Source organism: Molossus molossus, unplaced genomic scaffold (assembly GCF_014108415.1).
Source record: "Molossus molossus isolate mMolMol1 unplaced genomic scaffold, mMolMol1.p scaffold_m16_p_21, whole genome shotgun sequence".
Classification (NCBI taxonomy): Eukaryota; Metazoa; Chordata; class Mammalia; order Chiroptera; family Molossidae; genus Molossus; species Molossus molossus.
The window spans coordinates 47,503,897-47,528,481 of NW_023425357.1; the positions used below are offsets into that span (position 1 = coordinate 47,503,897).

The 24,585-nt window shown below is 61.6% G+C and overlaps 1 protein-coding gene across 6 annotated transcripts in view; it reads right to left on the reverse strand.

Annotated features, from left to right (window-relative positions):
- Window positions 1-19,239, reverse strand: part of ADCY7 (adenylate cyclase 7) — a 41,893-nt gene extending 22,654 nt beyond the window's left edge. The window contains exons 1-4 of one of the 6 annotated variants that reach the window (XM_036275973.1): window positions 13,996-14,054; window positions 11,913-12,021; window positions 2,948-3,403; window positions 1,287-1,490 (exon numbers count right to left, since the gene is read on the reverse strand). In XM_036275973.1, the coding sequence (XP_036131866.1) occupies window positions 1,287-1,490; window positions 2,948-3,118 (375 nt within the window). In that variant the 5' untranslated portion in view covers window positions 3,119-3,403; window positions 11,913-12,021; window positions 13,996-14,054. The other 5 variants (XM_036275974.1, XM_036275979.1, XM_036275975.1 and 2 more) reach the window with 5 other exon arrangements.
- Window positions 19,240-24,585: the final 5,346 nt, after the last annotated feature.

A 24,585-nucleotide genomic window follows, 5' to 3' on the forward strand; every position in this document is an offset into this window, starting at 1 on the left:
CAAAGCTGGGGATGGGGCGGGGGGGGTGTCAATGGGGGAAAAAGGAGAAACATCTGTAACAAAAACAAATTAATAAAAATAAAAAAATTTAAATTTTTTTTAAAAATTAAAAAAATAAATAAATAAAGGCACCTGGGAACAGGCTATCATGAGGTGCATGCGGGACCCGGCCACACCACACCCAACCCAGGACACAGCCACAGACTGAGCTGGTGCCGGGCACAGTCCCCTGGCGGCAGCCCCAGGAACCTGAATCATGAGCCCCGCGGCGGCCAGTCCAGGGCACTGGTGCCCTCAGGGAGGCCCCTCCCTCCCTGCGTGGTGAGACCTGGTGATGGACACCCAGTAGAGAGAGAGAAAGTGCAAATCTGCTTCTGGGTAGACCAGTCAGCTTTATCCATCATTTCCTACAAACTGATTTATGATCTGGGCCAAGGTCAAGCCTCCCCAGGAACCTTGGGCATGACCCGGGGAGCTCCTGCTTGCTGCCCACTGCCCATGGCTCTCCCTCTGAGAAAAGGTAATGACCAGAAGGCTGGGCAGGGCCTGCTCACCTGCACAGCAAGCCCCACCCACCCTGTCTGTCTCAGAGCTCGCCACTGCCCCCACCTGCCCCTATGGGAACAGTGACCTCTGCTCCCAGAGCTTCCAATCGGCATGGCTGCCACAAGCCCCCACCCCCCAGCCCAGGAGTGTCACAGGATCCAGGCCCACCGGTCAGAAATTGCCACCTCTTGGCAACAGTGACCATCCAAGGCTGGGCCCGTGACCCAAGCCAGGCCAATATGACTCAAGCTAGTTGAGAAAGGGCTCTCTCTGAGCTGGGGTGGGAAGGCTGGTGGACAACACTGAGGCCATCTCTGCCCCAACCTGGGCACATCCTGCCTGGGAATGAACAGAGGAGGGCAGAGGCGAGAGGAGCCGAGATGTGACCGCCCTCCTGGGGCCCCAGGACAGACCTCTCAGGCCTTCTGGGCACGCGAGCCAGTCCGTGCCTTTCTGCCTGTCTGAGCTGGAGATGTGTGATTTCCAACCCACTGAGGGTCCACCCAGAAAAGCCGACTCTCCTCCCACCTCTGACCCACCCCACTGGGGCAGAGGACTAACAGGACAAGGTCAGCCCAGGACCCGTCCTAAGTCACAGAACCACAGCCACAGGGGCGGAAAGGGCCTGGGGCCAACACACCAAACGCTGGCCCAGCCTCCAGAGGGACCCGATGCCCGGAGAAGGTGCGGCCAACTAGTGGCATCCAGCCCCCGGGGTGCCAGGGTCCCCTGCCTGTTACCTGCTCCCACGCACAGGCCTCCTTCATCCATGAGTCGAACACCAGCACGTAGCCCAGCGTCACCAGGCAGACCCAGATGAGCAGGGCCGAGGCCCGGAGCCACCGCCGGACAAGGCACTCGACGTAGACCAGCACGTAGAGAACCACAAACACAGCAAGCGTCAAGAACGCCGTCCCCAGGACAGCCTGCTGTTGAGAGGGATCCTGGGCATGGAAAACATACAAAGAAATGCCATGGCTTTGCCCAGTAGGGTGCCACCTCCTCCAGGCAGCCTGTCCAGCCTGCCCTGAGCAGCATCACCCGAGGCTTCCTCCATGGGATGGTGTCTATTCTCCCTCGAAACACCAGGTTGTGTTTTACCTTCAGGCGAGGTCTGTGCTGCTCTCTGCTGGGTCTGCCTGCACAACGCCTTTCCCTAGGCCCTGCGAGGCCCCGCATCCTGCCCAGCCCAGCCCTGCCCCACTCAGTCCCCACCCTCCCCATCAGGCCTCCCTGGGCTCCCAGGGTGCTCTGTGGATACCTGCAGGGGACAGGGACAGGAGAACAGGAGCAAAGCCACAGAGCCCCCCCAGAGGAGCAGCTCCTGCCCCGACTCTTCCGGAGCGGACAGAGATGTATGAGGAAGTGATGAGCAGGCATCCCAGACAGGGGAAGAGCTGCAGCAAAGCACCCTGATACCGGGGACTTGCAGGAAAGACAGCCCCTGGCGGCCCGGGTGGCCCTACGCTCCATGAGCAGAAGCTGAGCTGGCTGTCTGCATACAGCAGGTGCTCAATCGCTACTGGCTGGATGCTGACACAAATGTCCTGCAGTTCACGCAGCACCAACAGAGCACCCACTAGGTGCCAGGCACCTCACCCACATCACCCTGCCAGCACCCCGTGACTTCCTAAGACTCTGCTGTCCCCTGCAGGAGCCCCTCCAAATGTGGCTGTTCAAAATTACGTTTACGTTAAAAATAAGTTAAAAATCACTTTCTCAGCCACATTGGCCACGTTTCAAGGGCTCAGCAGCTGCACGTCGGTCGTAGCTGTGCAGGGCAGGGCCCAGGTCACTGGAGTCGACCGGACAGCTGTGTTCATGGGATTCTGAGACCGCAGGCCGGCTCCGTGATACTGGGATGGATTCGTGCTATCTGCCACGGAGCCAAAAGTGGCAGTGGCAATTCTATTGAGGACTATGGTCCTCAATAGAATAAAATTCTGGCCAGTTTGGCTCAGCGCTTAGAGCATCAGCCCGCCGACCAGAGAGTCCCGGGTTCGGTTCCCGCTAAGGGCATGTACCTCGTTTGCAGTTTGTCCCTGGCCCCAGTTGGCATCGTGTGGGTGGCAGCCACTCGATGTGTCTCTCTCACATGGATGTTTCTCTCTCTCGTCCCCACTCTCTCCCTTCTATTCTATCTGAAGATAAACGCAAAAAAAAAAGACCTCGGGTGAGGATAAAAAAAAAAAAAGGAATAAAGTTCACTGTGGAGAAAAGTGAGGGTAGCCTATCTGGGCAAATCACTGTGAGACGACCGCCACCCCGATTTCAGTTCTGTAAGTCGAAGGCCTGCTGCCGCGGCCCAGCACCTGCAGCGCGGAACGCGGCCCAGGACTCGCCCGGGCCGCCCCAGCCGTCGGCCGAGACCCACCGAGAGCCCGGCCGCGCCCTCACTTACCCCGCGGCTGAAGGCCAAGGCGACCAGGGCGATGCAGGCCGAGATGGCCACCAGCAGGAGCAGGAGCAGCAGCGGCCCGTGCTGGCTGGTGAGGCGGTACTTCTCGTACAGGGCATCCTGGTCCGGGCCCTCCTCGCCCTCGTTGAGGAAGTAGCGCCCCTTGGCTGGCATGCTCCCGCTCCGGCACACCCCGCGGCAGGCCACTCAGGAGACCCCACGGCCCGGGGGCATCTGCGGGCCGACACCTCCCCCGCGGCCTAGGCCTCTGGCCTCTCCGAGCCCGGCAGGTGGGGCTGGGGAGGGGTCCCCTCGGCCGGCAGCTCCATGGGCAGCACGGGGCCCGCTAGCTCCACGGCCAGGCCTTGGTCACTGCGCTGCTGGAATCTTCCTTCGCACCCAGGCCGGGCCGACCGGACGGGCTCCTCAGCTCTGCACACAAAGCGACCTGGATCTGACCTGGATGGGCAGAGTCGGGGAAGGGCTGGCATCAGGGCACAGCCTGGGTCTGCTCTGCCAGCCTTAACCGGGACCTCACTCCAAGGCCCGTTTACAGCCCTGCGCGCCCGGGGCCGTGAGGCCCCCCCGGTGTTTCTAGAACTGCTCCGTGGGCACAGCAGTCACCAGCCACACGGGCTCTTTGTAGTTACAGCTGATGAGAACGAAATGAAAAGCTCAGCCCCTCGGTCACACCGGTCACATCTCAGGTGCTCGGCAGCAGGCTCAGCTCCAGGCTATGACACTGGGCAGCACTGCTCCGTGGACTGTGTGTGTGGTGTGAGGCAGGGGTCAAGCCTCACTGCCTGTCCCCGTGGACGTCTACCCCAGCAGCGGTGACGGAAGCCTCTTCCAGAATCACAGGGGAGCCGCCTCTGTGGTGAGCCAGGGAGCAGTCGGGGGTGTGCTTGGGAAAGACCACACTGCGCCTTGGCTCAGACCTCCGCGCCCGCGTCAGCCGGAGGACGCCCCCTGCATGCATGCTAAGTTCCCACAGAAGACCGTGCTCTTGAACAGGGCCCGCCCATGAGAGGTTAAGAGTCTGCAGGCCCCACTTCACAGGACAAGACCTGAGCCCCAAACCGGGAACGCGGGGACCCTTCGTGACAAAGCTGGGAGCGGACAACAGGCTTGAGGTGCTCAGCCCGGATGAGCGCCCCCTTCCTGGCACCATGCATTCATTTGCTCATTCACTTGTTCCGAAAGGGCTTGTGAATCATGTCCGTGGCATGCCGGGCCCACTGCCTGGACCCGACGCCCCAGCCTGCCCCCAGAGTACCTTTCCACAAACCCCGGGGACAGAATGCAGAACCATGTCTGGGGTGGAGGGGCTGTGCCCCCAGAGTACCTTTCCACAAACCCCAGGGACAGAATGCAGAACTATGTCTGGGGCGGAGGGGCTGTGCCCCCAGAGTACCTTTCCACAAACCCCGGGGACAGAATGCAGAACCATGTCTGGGGTGGAGGGGCTGTGCGGGTCCTGACTCCCTCCAGGCCCAGGCAGGTGTCCACAAGCCTTGGCACCTGTTTGACCTGGACACCCTGCGGAGGTCGGGCCCCAGCTGCCCGAGTGCCCAAAGCACTTAAACAAGCTGCAAATCAGGTTTCCACGTGAAATACCAATTTGTAAACGTTGGCAGCTAATTCCAGAAGTGTGACTGGTCCCTCTAAACCTAGGCTAACCGGACTTGATCCCACGAGAGGCATTTTCTCAGTGCCAACTATACATGCCAGCCTGTGCCACAGGGTCTGTAAAACAGGGCAGGGCCCTGCCCTGAGAAGCCCCCCGTACAGGGCACCCCTAAAGCAGCTATCTGCAGTAGCAACGTTGTCACACTGTACCCACTCCCACCTTTGCACCTGCTAAGGCCAAGGTGTTCCAGCCACTTCGCAGGTGCGTGTCAGCCCGGAGAGGCACCGTGGCTGGTCTACGGCCACACAGCTGCAGCTGGCTGGCAGCAAGGCCGGGACTCAATCTCAGGTCTGCCAGCTCCCGAGCCGGCGCCGCCCAGCCAGGCGCCCTGCCCGCTGCAGAGACGCTTCCCCGGAGCTCCTTCCGGCAGTGGCAGCTCCTGGGGCTGAACCAGCTGCCACCAGTCCACACAGCACTGCCAGCCTCTCCGGCCTGGGGCCAAAGCTGGCGCATCAGGGCTGCCCGACTGAGGACCCCCAACACTGAGATGATAACTCCCACAGCCACTATCCCAGGCAAAACCACAGACACGCACACACGCGCACACACACACGCAGACACAGACACACACATTCGCAGACACACTCACACACACATATACACACACACAGAGACACAGACACATGCACACATGTGCATACATACATGAGCAGAGACAAGCACACACGTGCACAGACACGCATACACACATGTGCGTAGACACAGATGCATGCACACGTGCACAGAAATGCACACACACACAGACACACACAAGCACAGACACACAGACAGGTACATACATACACACGTATACACATGTGCGCACACGCATGCAGAAACGTACACGCACAGACATGCATACACACATGCACATGTGCGCACATACATACACACATGTGTGCACAGACCCACATGTGCATACACATGCATACACATGTACACACAAACATACAGACATGCATACACAAGCAGACACACACGCAGATACACACGCAGACACACACATGTGCGCGCGCGCACATGCAGATACATGCATACACATGCCCAGACACACGCGAAGACATGCATACACACACAAGCAGATGCACACATACACACACGTGTGCAGACACATGCATATACACACAGACACACACATGTGCATACACATGCATACACATGTACACACAAACATACAGACATGCATACACAAGCAGACACACACGCAGATACACACGCAGACACACACATGTGCGCGCGCGCACATGCAGATACATGCATACACATGCCCAGACACACGCGAAGACATGCATACACACACAAGCAGATGCACACATACACACACGTGTGCAGACACATGCATATACACACAGACACACACATGTGCATACACATGCAGACACGCACACACAGACATGCATACACAAGCAGACACACACACATACACACACAGATACACACATGTGCGCAAGACACACACATGCAGATACATGCATACACATGCACAGACACACGCAAAGACATGCATACACACAAGCAGACGCACACATACACACACGTGTGCGCACACACATGCAGATACACAGAGACACACATGCACACAGACACACGCACAGATATGCAGACACACACCTGTACAGACACATACACGTGCAGATACACACACAGACATGCATACATACGCAGACACACACAAGCACAGACACACACGCACAGATACATGCACACACACATACACACATGTGCGCACAGACACACATGCAGATGCACGCATACACACGCACACACATACACACATGTGCGCAGAGACACACACATGCAGATACACATAGACACGCACACATGTGCATACACATGCATACACACACAGAGACATGCATACATATGCAGACACACACACGCACAGACACATGCACACACACGTGCGCGTGCTCTTTGCCGCCTGTGCCCCAGCCACAGACCTGCCCTTCCAGGCACACAAAGCCCAGCTGAGCCAGGCACACGGAGGAAGGGCCCTGTTGCCAGCATCCGTGGAAACCAGGCCTGGTAAACTGCCTCTGAGGGCTCTAATTAGGCCACTTCCCAGGCAACAGCTGCAGGGACAGGAGGTGGGCAATGCCAACACTGGGCATGGAACTCGTCCAGCTCCTGCGCGGGGCAGGGCTGGGCAGGGCCAGGAGAGAGGGCCTGTGAACCCCTCCATCCACCGGCCAGCCCCCGAGGAGCCGCCCGACTTGCCTCATCTGGAAAGCCCTCGTGGTCCCTTGATGGGCCCAGAGCCAGGGGGCAGGGTCCCATGTAGACCAGAGCTGAGTGGGCCCCGAGACGCAGTCAGTCCTACGACAGCCTCTGGAAGGGCTGAGCCAGGAAGCGGACCCTCACACTCATACCTCCACCGTGCCCCAGACTCCACGCCCAGGCCCAGCCAGGCTGCAGGAGGCTGGGGCACCTCCTCTCTCCTGGCCTCGAGACTCCTCCCGGGGAGGAGTTAGGGAGCTCAGGGGCACCCTTAGGTGGAAATTGGTACCAGGAAAAGTATCCTCCTCCTCCAAGCGAGCCCGGTGGGCTCGGAGCTCCCTGCAGCCCCAGGGCCTGTGACAGAGGGTGAAGGATGTCACACACAAAATCCACTGAGCACTCACTGGGTGCCCGGAGCTGTGGGCTCTAAACCCACTCACCTGCCCGGCAGGTGAGGACCACCGCTTCCACCTCGTGGGTGTGGGAACTGAGGCACAGAGAAGTTCAGTCATTTCCCTGAGGTCACACAGCTAGTAAGAGAGCTGGGATCTGAACACAGGCCATCAGGGTCCACCTCTCATCCTGCCCTTCGCCTTCACAGTGCCGACATCCACAGCCCAAAACATCTCACCTGCCAACCCCTTGCTGCTCTTCCCTCTCAAGGCCCCGGGCAAGGTCTGGCAGCCTTCTCTCAGCCAGCACAACCCAGGAGGCCTCTCTTTGCAGGAAGCCCTCCGAGCTATGCCACACAGGACTGCCTGTGCCCTCCTTGCCGAATTCTGACTAGTGAGGCCCAGGCTCCTCAGCCAGAAGAGCTGCTGGACGTCAGGGGCTCGGCCTCAAGTCATGACTGCAAGACCCGGCCCTCAACGGTGCTCAGGAACCCTTCCCCTGCAGAGCTGGCTGGTCTGGCAGCCAGCAGCCCTGCCGCAGCCCTTGGGGACTTCTAGACCACCCCCAGCTCTCACAGACACAGGGCACCCACTTCCTCACCCAAGCAGTGCTGGCAGGAACCCCAGCCCGGCTTCCTCTGGCCTGCAGCAGCCTGGAGCTGCACGGGGCCTGGGCCCTGGGGGCCCAGAAAGAGGAAGTGGGGGCGGGCAGGCCTGAGGAGAGGAGAGGCCCCGCGCAGTCTCCGCCCCGGCCCTGCACCCACCCCCAGGGCGACCGAGCACTGCAGCCGCCGCAGCGCACCCACCTGGCAGGCTGGCCCCCCGGCCGGGTCCCAGGCTTCCCTTTGCTGGAGGAGCCCCATGCGGGCCACTGCCTCAGCAGACTGAGCTCTGTGGACGCGGCCAGCAGCTGCTCTGCCCAGCACAAGCCCGGCACAAAGGGGAACTCGTGGGCTAAGGGATGCCAGCCACACTGGCAGGGAAGCCTGCCTTCCGCCAACACCAGCCTCTCCGGTCCCCGAGCCCTCCCCCTACTCCTCCTCCCCAGGGACACCCCCCGGGAGGCTTTCCCGGGCCCTGCCAGACTCCCAGCACCTGCTCACCCCGCTGCCGCGCCAGGATTTGTGTCTGCACCCTGCACCGAGCCCTGCACACAGGGTTGGGGGCAGAATGGACGGACGGACGGACGGACGGACGGACGGTTGGATGGGTGAACCAGCTGGAATCCTGGACCAGGCGGAAAGGCGGGGAAAGGTGGGGCAGCCCTGGCGAGGAAGGAGGGTCCCCTCAGGGCAGGAAGCCCCCGCCTCGCCCAGGTGAGCCATGCCCGGGAGGGAGGCACCCCGGTTCTAGTCCCAGCTGCACTGCCATGGGTCCTGTGGCCGCCCCACATGGGCTCACTCTCCTCCCCGGCACACGTGGTGCTGACACCGAGCTGGCGGCAGAGTGAGGCCCAGGTCCTGACGGCTGACAGGTCGTTGGCAGGACAAGACAGCAGATGAGTCCAGAAAGAAGATTCAGTCCCCAGAGCTGAGGAGGCCCAGCCCTGGGGCAGAGGCCTGAGGGGGCAGGGTCCCCAAGAGCTTGCCACTTCCCCTCCCACCCCCTGGTGGCAGCCATGGATGGGAGCTGAAGTTCCCCAGTGACGGGAGCAGCCCTCCTGCTCTCCGCTCCCCAGAACTCCCGGGCTGACCCCCCAGCCCCAGCCTGGCCCAGAGGCCTGTGCTCCAGCTCAGCCACCATCTGCTCCGGGCCCGGGCAGGGCCCTTGCCTGGTCTGGGCCTCGGTTTCCCTCTTACAAAGGTGTGGTGATGTCAGACCTCTGAGGCCGCGTGGGGAGGACTAAAGAGAAGGACAGAAGAGATGGCAGAGAGCGAGCCTGACGCTGCCACCTGACCCCGGAGGGGGCGGGCAGGGAGTTCCTCTTCCTGCCTGAAATCCTCAGCCTGCTCTCCCTCCAAGCATCACCCTAGCCAGCTGATCCTCTTTAAAATGCAAATACCCCATTTACCCCTCAACCCGAGGCACCAGCTGCCAGGGATAATAAATCGGGTTTGCTACCTCTGTGCGGATTCTAGTGACCGGGAGGTGACGGGGAGGTGACGGGGAGGAGTCCACCCATTCCCCTTGAGAAAGCAGCGTGGATTCATTCATCAACATTATGCATAGAACCTTCCCTGTGCCAGGCCCCAATGAGGTGCCAAGAGGCAGGTGCTCCAGGCACAAGCTCCCAGAAGGCGGGGGCCTCAGTACCCACTCCCCCCAGGTTGTCTGCAAGGGCTCTGCACTCAGTGGGTGTTTGAGCAACAGTGTCGACTCACTGGCTGACCAATCAACCAGGCACCCCTACTGGGAAGAACAGTATTTTCCCCGACTCTTGCCTGAAATTTCACCATTAGTGATTCATTCCTTTAAGACTGCCTCACTGGGCTCCCCTCGCGGGATGGAAACTTTCATGCCCATGTGTAACACGTCTGATCCCTTTCCCTGGGTAAGGAAAACAAAGGGGAAGTCCAGCCGGCCTCTGGGAACCTTACGAGATGCCAGTTCTTCTAGGATGGCAGGCTGCCCACAGCCCACCCGACAGCAAGGCACCAAAGGGGGCGGGGGTGGGAGAGGATGCATCTCAGTATACCACTGTCTGAGCAACCACTGACCTGGCCGGGGCCAGAGGGTTCGAGTCTGCAGCCCTGCCCTGCGGCCAGCCTGCTGCAGAGGCTAGAGACAGAGCAAGCAGGGTTCATGATTTACACCAGGACAGTTGCCAGAGCCAGAGACCACGAAAGAATTCCCACGGAATGCTGTCGTGACTCCATCCTTTCTAACCTGCCACAAAAAAACTAAAAGCCATCATGAAAAGACTGGTAAGTTCAATTACATTTTTAAAAATTTTTCTACACAGTAAAAACTATCGAAAGCAAAACCCAAAGATGAGAGATTAGGAAAACATGTGCAACTCATATCCCGAGGAATTAATCTCCCTCCTATGCAAAGAGCTCCTACAAAAAATTTCAAGAAAAAGACCAATAACCCAGTAGAAAATGGGAGAAGGAGATGAACAGAACGCTGACAGGCACGTAAACACTTGGAGAGACGCTGAGCCCCCACACACACCACGTATGATAAGAGAAACACCCAAAGTCCAACTACTAAGGAGAGTTTCACATACCCCACCAGCAAAGATCCAAGCGTCTCAGAAACCTGCGCTGGCGGGGGCAGGGCAGAAACAGACACTCACACGCACTCCTCACAGGAGTGTGACTCAGCACCGCCCCCGAGAAAGGCCCGAAGTCATATCTAACAAAGTCGCTAACGTACACAGACCTTTGACCTAGCAAGTCTACTTCAAGGAATTTATCCCACACACTTTCAGGTGCGTGAAATGACATGTCCGAATCCTTGACAGAGCACAAGGCATCGAGCAGGCAGAAGCTGGTGAATACGTCAGGATACACCCTCACAGTGGAATACTATGCAGCTGTCAAAAGGGTGCACCAGCTAGAACAGTCCTGGGGTATCCTGTAAAAAATCCACGTGGCAACAGTAATGCCTGAAAGAGAGAGGATGGAGCCCGGGCATGGAAAAACCAAACTGTGGCTTCGACAGAGTGACCAAATGTTCCTTCTCTTCATCTTCACTTTCTACTGTCACGATTAGCTGGTGCAATTTTTTTTTAAGTTTTTAATAGAAAAACCAAGGTCTACTGTATACACCGTGTCTATAGTTAACAATACTGTGTTGTGTACTTTGAAAATTTTTAAGAGAATAGATTTTATGTTATCACAAAAATAATAATAGAGTGAAAGAAAACTTTCGGAGGTAATGAAAGGGTTATGGCACATGAGTACACACTTATCTCCAAACTCATGAAGTTGTCTGCGTTAAAAATGTGCAGCTTTTTGCCCTGGCCGGTTTAGCTCAGCGGTTAGAGTGTTGGCCCGTGGACCACAGAGTCATGGGTCCGATTCCAGCCAAGGGCACATACCTCGTTGTGGTTCATCCCCGGCCCTGGTTGGGGTCGTGTGGGAAGCAGTCAGTCGATGTGTCTCTCACATCGAAGTTTCTCTCTCTCCCTCCCACTCTATCAGAAGATAAATGGAAAAGTATCCTCGGGTGAGGATTAAAAAAAAAAAAAATAGAGCTTTTGATACGTCAATCACAGCTTAATAAAGTGGTTTTTAAAGTCAATTAAAAAATTAAGACACTAGCCCTGGCCAGTTTGGCTCAGCGGTTAGAGCGTTGGCCTGCGGTCCGGAGAGACCCGGGTTCGGTTCCGCTAAGGGCACGTACTTCGGCTGCAGTTTGTCCCTGGCCCTGGTTGGTCGTGCGGGTGGCAGCCACTCGATGTGTCCCTTCACGTCGATGTCTCTCTCTCTCTCTCTCCCTTCCTCTCTCTCCCTCCCACTCTATCTGTACAAAAAATGAAAAAATATCCTCGGGTGAGGATAAAAAAAAAAAAAAAAATTAAGACACTAGTATAAAAACTGAAAGGGCACTATAAGGCAATTGATAATTAAAGTGACACTAAGTTTAACCTGTTAATGTGGAAAGACGTGTTCCTAGCACGTTTGCTGGTGTGTGTTTGCACGTGTGTGTGTGTGTACATAAAAATACATTTAAAATTTTCAAAGAAAAAATAAATCTTAGGTGCATGGTGTCTAAGCTGCATGACCCTGAGGAAGTTACTTACCCCCTCTGTGCCTCAGTTTCTCATGTGAAGAAAGGAGAGAATAATTCTGAACACACAGGGCTCTGAGAGGATCCAGTGGGGCGACAAGGACACAGCACCGAGGTTGCACCTGGCCCAGAGGACCCAAGTCGAGAGGACACACGTTATCAGGTTGGCAGTGAGCCTGGAACCTGCCCCTTCTGCTCCACCCTGACCGAGTGCTGAACCACCTCCCCGGAGAGCGGCCTGGCCTCGGGGGGCGGAGAGAACTGTGCGCAGAATCTCAGGCCTGCTGTCCGCATGGCTGACAGCCCCAGGAGGGGCCCGGTTAGGCCTCGAGAAAGTAGCTGTCCACTGGGGTCAGCATCAGGTCTCCACCCCAATCCCTCGAGGTCTGTTGACAGGATACAGCGTAACACCCAACCCTGAAGACACACTCTGTGACCTCTGAGCCCAACAGAGATAAAGAAGGCAGAAAACCAGCCAGGCTGGCGTCCCCGACTGTCAGCCTCTGAGAACCTCCACCAAAGTGAGCAGGACTGGGGTGGACGGGGCAAGGTCCTTCCATCCTGACCCCCAGGTGAGGGTGGAGTGGCTCTCACTCTATTTCCAGCCAGGGAACGACTCTGGGGTCCTAACCTCCTTGTCCAAAGCCCCCTGGCTGGGAAGCAATAGAGCTGAGATTCAAACCCAGACCTCCCCACTCCAAGGCCTGGGCTCTTTCCAACTGTGTCTGCATCTCCTGAGACATGCTCTGGCCCATGGTGGGGCCATGAAAGCTACACACACAGGGCCACACTCTACACCAGCTTCTGGTCACAGGCAAGGCAAGTTAATATGCTCCTCCTTTAAAGATTTCTTGAGCACATTAGCAAATCAAAGGCTCTGACAAGTCCTGCAGGGAAAGAACTTGCTGAATTAAACACAGCTAAACATCTCCCAGTCTTTTCGGTTCAAGGGACTCTTTTTTGCATGAAGTCCCCAATGAACCCTTTGGAGTCTCCCAGAGTCAGCTCAGAGCTTCTCCCCCAAGAAGACTTCCTGGACACCAGAGGCCACGACCTGCCCTTTCCTCCTCTGCCAGCCTGGGGGCTCCCTCAGGCTGGGGCCCCCACTCCCCACATCCTGACTCTGGGTAGGGCGAGATGGGCACAGGGAGGGGGGCAGCCCTGAGCTCGGCCTCTGGGGTAGGTGTGAGGGGAGGAGCCGAGAACACGCCTGGGGGACAGCCCTGGCCCTCAGGTAGTTCTCAGCTGGGGGGCAATCTGCCCTGGAGAAGAACAAGCAGGGACTGAGCTCTAAACACCAACCAGGACAATCGCCTCCTGTCCCACTTCCTGCCCCTCCCGTGCATTGCAGAAAGGTGGCCTCCTGCCTCAGTCTCCCCACCTGCCCCTGGCGAGCAGTGAAGGGGCCCGAACACTGGGCTGTTAGGAGACAGTCTCAGCTCTGCCCCTCACCTGCCCTGGGCCCGATTCCTCCAGCATCTGCGAGGGCCCTTCCCATTCAGACTAGCAGAGCAGCTGGCCAGAGAGGGGTCAGTGGGCAAGGCACCCCCCCAGAACTCGCAGGCTGCACTGGGGGCGGCCATCCCCAGGGCTCAGTGAGGCACCCACTGCCTGGCCCAGAGGCCCCCAGTTTGGCTCCTGCAGCACCAGCCATCAACATTCACAGCCCCAACCCAAGGGGCTGAGACCCCCCCGCCCTCCTCCAGGTTCCTGAGCACCTGAGTGAGGTTAAGGGGCGTGCAAGGGGCGGGGCTGCCTGGTGAGGCCCAGCCCAGAGGCTGGGAGAACCTTCTGCAGGGAAGCAGCCCCAGCCGAACACCCCCAAACCACAGCTCGGCTTCCACAGTGGCACCCACATGGGGGCTCGAGAGGCCCTCCTACCGCCGGCCCTGGAGCGGAGCGGCCCGTCCTGGGTACTCACTCCTTCCTTCCACAAAGCCCTGCTGGCCGGAGCCAGGGCTGGGCTGGGCGTGCCAAATGCCTGACAGAGACTCAGCCCACAGCATCCCCACGTCCTCCAAGCTCCCTGAGACAGTCCGCCAGGGCTTCCCACACCTGCCCAGGACCCCAAGCACACTCAGCCCAATCCTGCTCACCCTGGCCAAAAACCTCCTGAGGGCTCCCCAAGGCCTCCTTCAGGGCTGCACGATTTGACTTATTCCGGTTCCCCAAACAAGCCCCACCTCCAGCCTCCGGCTCTGGCAGCCCGAGAGCACAGCCCACCTCCCTCCGCCCGGCAGGCTCCTGCCCGCCCTCCCGAGCCAGCTCAGCTGCCACCTCCTCCAGGAGGGCCGCCGATCTCCACTACTCTGGGTGCAGAGCCTGCCCCAGCAGCATCCCCGTGCCTGTCCTCCCGCAGCACAGGGCCCTGGCCTGTCACTGCCCGGCAAGGGGACACCTCCCCCAGGGCTGAGGCCTGGCCACGCAGTGCCCGGCGTCCGGGATCCAACACGGCCTGGCACACAAACTGGCCACCAGCGGCTGGGCCCCGACCCGGGCGTGCCAGGCCTGTCTGCATGAGCTCTGGCAGGCCACCTGCCTCTCAGGACTTCCACCTGAGCGACGGGGATGGAAACGCCCCCACTCCCCAGCCTGTTCGGGCGGAACGATCTCAGGGCTACGGAAACGCCTCATCGTCCTGCAGCTGCACGGCAGGGCACAGGGAACCGGGCCCACTGGGCTCGTGCCCATGCGGGTGCCCAGAGAGGCAGTGATGACACAAGACACACGGCAACCAAGACCCACGTGGGCCCTGGCAGAGCTCAAGCCTGGGGCGGGCGGGGCAGGCAGGAAAGCCCGCCGGTTGAGAGCGTGGGCTCGGGGGTCAGCAGCTGTGAACCCGAGTTCCACAGGAGAGGAGCTGTGTGACCCGGGGTGGGTGCACTGACCTCTCTGGGCCTCCGCTTCCTCACTCACAGAATGGACTGATAACGGTACCTAGTGCCCAGGGCTTCGCACAGAAGCTGGCACACGGGAGTGCCATCCTCCAGGGTCACCCGGCGGGCTCCAAACACGAGGGGTGGGCGGCCACAGAAATCCTGACATCAGTAGGCACTGGGGACACACTTCAAGTCCCAGGGGGCGTGGTCTTACTTCCTGCCAGCCCCCAGAAGGCATTTTTTCTCTTCCCTTGCCCAGAAAGTGGGGCCTGGCCAAGAAATGCTGATGAGCTGCCCCCAGGCCCTGCCTGGCACTCAGGCAGCCCCTCCCCAGGGAACCGGCTGCGGCTCAGCTCCGGGAGTCTGGTCGTTGCAGGAGGGGCCACAGGAAAGCAGCACCTGCACTGACCCTCAAAGGCCCCTCCCCAGCGGGGTCAGGGGGCAGGACTGGGAGGTCAGGAGCAGGGAAGGCAGAGCCTGCAGAGCCCGGGCCGCTCAGGGAGGTCAGCAAGAGGAGTCGGCCTGTCCACTGCAGAGTCGGGGAGACAGGCCGGGAGGAGGGAAGACGCGTCCCTAGCCCACACCCCCACTGAGGGAGGCCAGGGGAAGTGCCCACTTCACAGCTCCGACCAGGACACTCCCGAGTCCGGAGGTCCTGGTGGTGGGGTCCTCGGGGCCTGCTGCCCGTGCAGAGAGCAGCCGCACCCAGGACCCTGGGCCTCACCTGCTGCCAGTGATGCCCGAAGCCATGCACCTGAGGCAGGAGACTGGGGCACTTCAGAGGGGCTGGGGACATCCCTGAGGGGGGGGAAGGGCCTGGACCCCGGGGACGGAGGCCTCCATCGGGCTGTCCTGAGGTCGGAGGGGATGCCTTCAGCAGCACGCACCCCCTGGGGGCCTCACACTCCTCAAAAGTCAGGCCTGCCTCACTGCCAACCCCAAGCGCCAGCAGCCTGCACGAGCACGCCCGCCCGTCACCTCCAGCCGGGCCCAGGAGGAAGCCAGAAGAGGTGGCCTTGGGGGCCAGGAACATGGCTGCGAACTGGGGTACCTGAAGCAAACTCCTCAGTTTGCTTCCTGCCCCCAGGCACGTTGCAGGGTATCTCCTCCCGTGGTCAGTGCAGGGAGGGGTGCAGACAGGCATGAAGCGGAGGACGGAGGGTGCTCCGTGTCCCCCAGCACAGGCACCAGCGAGACAGCCATGGGGGGGGTTCCAGGTGGATGCCACCTCTTCTCCTGAGCTCGGGGACTCTGAAGGGGAGCCCTCGGGGGCGGCACAAGCCAGGAGGGGACAGTGGGCCAAGCAGGAGCCAGTCGGGGCCCAGCCCGAGTACACGAGAGGCCACAGAGACAGGACTGGGGTGCAGGCTGCCAGGAGGCCGGGAGAAGGGGTCCAGCACACACCTCAGGGCAGACTGATCAGACGGGCGTGTGGGGGGAGCCCGGAGCCCCACAGCCTCTTCTCCGGGCCCCGGTCCGCCATCCCTCCATCTGAACCACAGGTCAGCTCAGGTTTCCCTTCCCAGCATGGGGCTTGGCTGGTGCTCAGAAAACACCAGGGAATTACACCTGTCAAAGAGGTCAGCGGACGGCAAGAGAGGGGACAGTCCCAGGTGTCACACGAGAAGGGTCACCAAAGAGGAACTAAGCCCACCTCTTGCCCAGGGCTCACCACTGCCACACCAACACCCAGATGGCTCCCAGGGTGGGCGCAGGGCGCCTGGGGACGGGGGAGCAGGGCTGGAAGCTGCTCTGCACCCAGGTGTGCCCAGGGGTGCGCCCAGGATTGGGCAACGCCAAGCCATGACGTGGCCAGTTGTGAAATCCGTGGGCAGCGCAGGTGCAGCCGGATGCTGCTGGCTTTCAGGTGGGCACGCTGCACCATCGTTACCGGTGGGCCAGTGGACCACACGGCAGAGCAGGGGCTGGCAGGAGGGCTCCATTGCCAGGAAAACCCTGGGCCTGAGCTTGGTCTCAGATGCTTTTAACTCTCCCAGAAACCCGCCCGGGCACTGCCAGTCTACAGATGAGGACACAGGAATGCTGACTAGGCCGGGGGTGCAGGCTGCCAGGGAGGCCCCTCACCAGCCCTGCCCACCCTCCCAGGACGTGTCCACCCCCTGCGCCAGGCAAGACGGGGGTGGGGGCAGAGCCGAGACGCAGCGGTGGCAGCAGTGATGCCCCGGGCCAGGCACAGGGCGGCGTCTCCTCGCTGGGTCCCCAGCACTGCACTCTGGGGACCACGAGCAGCCCCTTTCACAGACGCCAGAATCTCTCCAGGCCTTGCCCGCCCCCCACACCAGAGGCCACCCCGCGCCTGGAGGGAGGGGCTGGCCCCAGGATCACCTAACACCCCCGCTCCTCGGGCTGTTCAGATGTGTCTTCTTCACTCCTGTGACCTGGGCCGAACGAACCCAGCTCTGGGCCTCCAGATCTCGGCTACTTAGGGTTCGTCAGGCAGAGTAAAAGCCCAAAGGTCCCCGTCAGCACCTCCTGCCACCCTGAGACCTGACCCCACGCTCGGCCAGACCCGCTGCTGAGACGGGCGCCCAGTGAGACCAGGCTGCCTGCTCCCGCAGAGGCCTGGAACTTTCCAGCAGGTTACATTATCGGGCGACGCGGCAAAGCTGCCGTCAGCTCAGAGTCAAAGTGCCCAGCACCCTGTTCCTCCGGGACGGGAGGGGGAGGCGAGGGACAGCGCGGAGGGACGGCCACCTGGCCGCGATCCTGGAGGTGACGCGAGCCCGCGTCCAGGCACACTCAGCCCCGGCCACCGCGGCGGGTGCAGCCCAGGGGCCGGCCCGGCCTCCCTTGGAGGGAAAACGTCCTCACTCCGCCAGGGGGGCCCCCACGCACCCCACCTCTCCAGACAGGCCGTGTCCTGGGCTCGAACGCGCAGCTCTCAGGAGAGGTGTGTGGGTGGACGCCCGCTGGGCCTGTCTTCTCTGTAAACTGGGGACAGAAGTCACAGGGTGGTGGGGAGAGCAGGGGCCCGGTTAAAGCAACAGTCACAAATTGTAAAGAGGGGTCCGAGTCCCCAAAGCAACATCAAGTCAGACCTTTGTCTCCTCTGCAGCGTCCCTGCGGCCTGTCTGGAGGCTCCTCCTGCTCACCCCACTGCTCCCTGTCCCCAGGAGACGCCATCCCCCCAGACCCTGGCAGAGGCCCTCGGCGACCACCCGCACCCGCCACTCCTGGGACACCGCCCTTCTCCACAGAGACTGCTGGAGATACCCCAGTTCTCACCTCCCCTCCCGAGGGCCTCGAATCCGGAAGAGCCCAGAACTCCCCCTCCCTCCACCGCCACCCCACACGGGGCCACAGGAAAACCCCAGAGGGCCAGGCCCGTGGGGGGCCGGCAGGCCTGCAGCTGGCACCCCAGACCCCCACTTCCTGCCCGCCGGCCCCCTGCACTTTCTCTCAGGCCTCCACTTTTCACTTCAGTGCCTCCCTGGGCTTGTCCCAGGCAAAGCACACTCACCAACTCACAGACTCTGAGCCCTGTGCACCGGCTTCTTTCTTCCGAAACACAGGAAAGTCAAGTGCTAACAGTTTAAACACCCCCGGGCGCGGGGGCTGCGGCAGAGGGCCCGGCGCAGGTCCCAGTCCACGGAGGTCACCAGCTGCACTCGGCGGCCGTCCCCTGCCCTTGCCCCTCCCCCAGGGCCGGCCCCAGAGGAAACCCCCACCCAGCTGTCCTGCCCGCCATGTGGTGACAGGGAGGGGCTCCTGCTCCCCCTGCGTCTGTGATGAGCATGTGTTTGATGAGCATGTGGAACCATCCGGAAGGACCCACTCGCAAAGGTTCGCGAGTGGGTTGGGAGAGGCTGGACAGACAGGGAGACGAGTTCGTTTTCGTTAGGCATCTTGGTTCTCTGTCTCAGCGTGAATCACTTCCAGAGTTTGGGCTTTTCGTCTGTTTTGTTAACCTAATAAAACAAACTCCCTTGCCCGCCCGCGCTGACGCGGAGCCATTGAGAAAAGCACGCGCACTTGTAGTGTAAACGGCAGCCCTGGAAGAATGTGGGCTGAGTGGTTCACAGAATTCTAGGTGCCACGGGCCACGGGAACGTCCGCCGAAGTAACGGCACCTTCCTGTTGGCTGCAGAAAGCCAGCGACAGGTTGCCTCTGGGCCTCTGCCCAGGAGCCTCCGCACCCGGCTGTCTGCCCAGGAGGCTCCGAGCGCCTCCGCCACCCCCAGCCCAGACCCTGGCCCTGTCCGTCCGCTGCCCGGCCGGCCAGGTCTGCCTGCGGGGGCTGTTGTCCAGCGGTCCCCTTGGGCCCAGGCCACTAGGACAGACTGCAGCAACCCGTCCCCACACACCCCACTTTACCTGGCTCTCCTCCAGGGCCCCCGGGCAGCGGGGCCAGGGTCTGAGCCGGCTTGGAGGTGGCCAGCCCCTCTCCGCCAGCATCCAGGCTCACACATGTGCAGACGTCTCCCCAGACACCTAACGAGCGTGAGTCACAGCTGGGACCCACAGCTTCCTGCTCGCTCAGCGGCGGCGGGGGCAGCAAGCTTCGGCTCCGCGCCTCCAGGGGTGCGCCGAGGGCCCCCCCAGCCGCAGCACAGCCCTCAACGGGGGTGCAGGGAGCTCTCAGGCCAGGCTCCTGCTCCAATGACCTCATGGAAATTGGAAGCTTTAAGCTGGAACAATTTTCACAAAGTGAAAATAACCGAGCACAGAAACCTCCATTAGCAGCCCCGAGACAGCGGCTGGAGGCAAGGGGGCGAATGTGTCCTTGACGAGCAATTCGAGGCCGGAGCAACCTGGCGCACACACAGGCCGCGCCTCAGTTTCCCCACCGGCACCGTGAGGGGCCTCCCCGGCTCTGGGAGGTCCGAGGTCTCCAGCCCCGCCTGCTGCCTGTCCACAGCACAGCTGCCCCACGCGGGGGCCAGGCCCAGGCTGGAATTCCTGTTCCACACGGTGAGTCCCCAGAGAACCTGGGAAGCCCTGGGCCCCACCAGGCCAGGAGCCAAACCCCAGTTCCCCTTCTGCTTTGCCGGGCCTCAAGGTCCCCACTGGGGTCCCAGAGGGGCCCCGTGGTGAGGCCGCAGAGTGGGAAGGGCCAGGAGCCATGAGTGGCGACCTCCTGAGACAGGGAGAAGCGCCACCTGGCCCTCGGGGACCCTTCCGAGCATGCGGCGGGGAGCTGGGGCCATTTTCTCTCTTTTATCTTCACAGGAAACACCCCTGTTTGGTGACAAGGTGGGGAGTGGAGCCCGAGGTTCCCGGCCTCCAGCTCTTCCCTCAGAGGGAGTGGCCAGACTCCTGCACCCCCAGCCTGCCACTGATACCAGCGCGCGGTGCCAGCAGGCACGAGCCGTGCCCACACGCCCACACGCCCTGTGGTCAGCAGGACACGCCTCACGAAGACGCCGCCAGCCCCACGGAGGGACCTGCCGCCATCGTCTCCCTTCCGGGGACCATGAGCCCCACGGAGGGACCTGCCGCCATCGTCTCCCTTCCGGGGACCGTGAGCCCCACGGAGGGACCTGCCGCATCGTCTCCCTTCGGGCCGTGAGGCCCACGGAGGGGACCTGCCGCCATCGTCTCCCTTCCGGGACCGTGAGCCCCACGGAGGGACCTGCCGCCATCGTCTCCCTTCCGGGGACCGTGAGCCCCACGGAGGGACCTGCCGCCATCGTCTCCCTTCCGGGGACCGTGAGCCCCACGGAGGGACCTGCCGCCATCGTCTCCCTTCCGGGGACCGTCAGCCCCACGGAGGGACCTGCCGCCATCGTCTCCCTTCCGGGGACCGTCAGCCCCACGGAGGGTCCTGCCGCCATCGTCTCCCTTCCGGGGACCGTCAGCCCCACGGAGGGTCCTGCCGCCATCGTCTCCCTTCCGGGGACCGTCAGCCCCACGGAGGGTCCTGCCGCCATCGTCTCCCTTCCGGGGACCGTCAGCCCCACGGAGGGTCCTGCCGCCATCGTCTCCCTTCCGGGGACCGTCAGCCCCACGGAGGGTCCTGCTGCCATCGTCTCCCTTCCGGGGACCGTGAGCCCCACGGAGGGTCCTGCTGCCAGCGTCTCCCTTCCGGGGACCGTGAACCCCACGAGGGTCCTGCTGCCAGCGTCTCCCTTCCGGGGACCGTCAGCCCCACGGAGGGTCCTGCTGCCAGCGTCTCCCTTCCGGGGACCGTCAGCCCCACGGAGGGTCCTGCTGCCAGCGTCTCCCTTCCGGGGACCGTCAGCCCCACGGAGGGACCTGCCGCCAGCGTCTCCCTTCCGGGGACCGTGAGCCCCACGGAGGGACCTGCCGCCATCGTCTCCCTTCCGGGGACCGTGAGCCCCACGGAGGGACCTGCCGCCATCGTCTCCCTTCCGGGGACCGTCAGCCCCACGGAGGGTCCTGCCGCCATCGTCTCCCTTCCGGGGACCGTCAGCCCCCGGAGGGTCCTGCCGCCATCGTCTCCCTTCCGGGGACCGCAGCCCCACGGAGGGTCCTGCCGCCATCGTCTCCCTTCCGGGGACCGTCAGCCCACGGAGGGTCCTGCCGCCAGCGTCTCCCTTCCGGGACCGTCAGCCCCACGGAGGGTCCTGCCGCCAGCGTCTCCCTTCCGGGACCGTCAGCCCCACGGAGGGTCCTGCCGCCAGCGTCTCCCTTCCGGGGACCGTCAGCCCCACGGAGGGTCCTGCCGCCAGCGTCTCCCTTCCGGGGACCGTCAGCCCCACGGAGGGTCCTGCCGCCAGCGTCTCCCTTCCGGGGACCGTCAGCCCCACGGAGGGTCCTGCTGCCAGCGTCTCCCTTCCGGGGACCGTCAGCCCCACGGAGGGTCCTGCTGCCAGCGTCTCCCTTCCGGGGACCGTCAGCCCCACGGAGGGTCCTGCTGCCAGCGTCTCCCTTCCGGGGACCGTCAGCCCCACGGAGGGTCCTGCTGCCAGCGTCTCCCTTCCGGGGACCGTCAGCCCCACGGAGGGTCCTGCCGCCATCGTCTCCCTTCCGGGGACCGTCAGCCCCACGGAGGGTCCTGCTGCCATCGTCTCCCTTCCGGGGACCGTGAACCCCACGGAGGGACCTGCTGCCAGCGTCTCCCTTCCGGGGACCGTCAGCCCCACGGAGGGTCCTGCCGCCATCGTCTCCCTTCCGGGGACCGTGAACCCCACGGAGGGTCCTGCTGCCATCGTCTCCCTTCCGGGGACCGTGAACCCCACGGAGGGACCTGCTGCCAGCGTCTCCCTTCCGGGGACCGTCAGCCCCACGGAGGGTCCTGCCGCCATCGTCTCCCTTCCGGGGACCGTGAACCCCACGGAGGGTCCTGCTGCCAGCGTCTCCCTTCCGGGGACCGTCAGCCCCACGGAGGGACCTGCTGCCAGCGTCTCCCTTCCGGGGACCGTGAACCCCACGGAGGGACCTGCCGCCATCGTCTCCCTTCCGGGGACCGTCAGCCCCACGGAGGGTCCTGCTGCCATCGTCTCCCTCCGGGGACCGTGAACCCCACGGAGGGACCTGCTGCCAGCGTCTCCCTTCCGGGACCGTCAGCCCCACGGAGGGTCCTGCCGCCATCGTCTCCCTTCCGGGGACCGTGAACCCACGGAGGGTCCTGCTGCCATCGTCTCCCTTCCGGGGACCGTCAGCCCCACGGAGGGTCCTGCCGCCATCGTCTCCCTTCCGGGGACCGTCAGCCCCACGGAGGGACCTGCTGCCATCGTCTCCCTTCCGGGGAAGGGAGGACAGCCCGCGAGGCCGCTCACTCGCTGAGGAAGGCGGAGCCACAGTTCAAACTCAGGCCTCACTCCGCGTCCTGGGTGCTCAGCCACTCACCGAGACCCTCCTGGGAGCGAGGAGGGGCTGCCCTGGGGAGAGGCTGCCTCGAACCCCACTTCGCACCCTCGGCAGGGTGCCCTGGCACCCAGTGCTCCCAGACCTGCTGGGCCAGCTTCCCCCAGGAGGGCAGCCTGAGGTCTCAGCGTCAGACAGGCGAGACTGGTCCCTGCTCCCTCGCGGTGCCACTGGAGTCAGGTCCAAGTTCTCGGCTGGAACAACGGCCTTCGGACTCCTCATGGGGGTGCTGAGAGGCGGTGGGGTGAGCCCCTCCACTCACACTGTGCTAAGCCTCAGCCGCCCACAGCCACCGACCCGTCATTGTAGAAATAAATCTACGAGATGCTGCTCGTCCCAGGTCCAGTGCCGCAGGGGAGATGAACCACCTGCGTCCTGCTGGTACAGCCCCGCCTCGGCCAGCCTGGGCCACGGGGCTGCCGCTAAGCAAGGGGGCAGCTGGGGTCAGCTGCCGGTTGAGTAACAGCAGAGAACCCTAAAAGAACAGATGTGAAAGCAACCGTCCTGCCAACCCCAAGGCCTTGTTTCCTCTGAAAAACTTGGCAGTTGGGCGACGCCAGCGGACGCCTGTCCCTCCCCACGCCCAGCCGCTGGGAGCCGCGGAGGAGCAGGAGACCCGCCAGCCCTGCAGATGCTGGAGGGGGCCACCACGCCCTGCACACAGCAGCCCTGGCCACAGAGCGAGGGCCACCTCGCTGTCATTCAACAACATCACAGATCTGCGTGTGTGTGTTTTTTGTATGCAAGAAAATCTGGAAGCATATACTCCAAATCTTAGGAGTTATCCTGAGATGAGTCAAATTTTATGCCGTTGTACTTGCTAATTGGTCGTGCTGATGGCTGTTTCCAGGTTCTCTAATGAGATACTCTGCCATGTAAGTAAATGGGGACAGGAAAAGCAACAGAAAAAACAGCGTCCCGAGACTGGCGGTTCTCTACCCCAAACCAGACACAGCAGCACGCAACCAGGTGGCGATGGAATGATCTTCCGACAATTAAAAATACTGCTACTGCCCTGATCCGTTTGCTCAGTGGTCAGAGCATCAGCCTGCGGACGGAAGGGTCTCAGGTTCGATTCCTGGTCAAGGGCATGTGCCTGAGTTGCAGATTTGGTCTCCAGCCCTGGTCAGGGTCACGCAGGAGACAACGAACTGATATGTTTCTCTCAGATGTCGATGTCTCTCTCTCTCTCTCCCTCCCTAAAAATCAATGGAAAAATGTCCTTGGATGAGGATTAACAATAACAACAAAACTATTACCTTAAGCCACGGAACACCAGCGGCCGCCAGAATGAAAAATCAAATGCAACCAGGCAACGCCCAGAAGTGGCAGCCCACCGCCCCTGTGCTCGTGTGTGGGAAGGCCAGAAAACAGCAAGCCTCCGGACACGACCACCGGTTCACGGGCGCTTCAGAGGATCCGGAGCACACGGCACATGACGGGCTCGCTACGGGGACGGGCCCAGCCTCCTGACACACACATGGCGAGAGCGCGAGTGGCCATCAGTCCTACAGCCGGATGGAGACCTGAGGACCGGATGGAGCCATCTCACTACGTAGACCTCATGTGGATCCTGACTCTAAAAACTAGGGGGGGGGGGGTTTTAAAACCACTGGAAATCTGAACACTGGATAGTTATGCTCCAAAGAACAGTTTCAGGAACAGCTTCTGGGACTAGAGACGGCTCCAGGCTGGCCAGGAGCTGGAGACCACAGCAGCTGTGGGTTCCGTGGGGGTCATGCCCTCCTGTCTCCCTCTGTGTGTTTAATTTTCCACAATGAAATGCTGAAACACTGTCCCTGTAAGGGCTTCAGCACTGCTGTCTCATCTGAGTCTCGGGTCCTCACGGGGGCCTTTCCAGCCCCTCCCTGCAGATGCCCAATGTGTGGCGACTCGCCCGGGTCTGAGCTGGTGACAGCACCATCAGGGTCAACCTGCTCCCCACGCCCATTTCCGACCTGAACACCCAGCATGACTGGCAGAGACAACTGCAGGCCCCGTGCAGGGTTCCAGGTT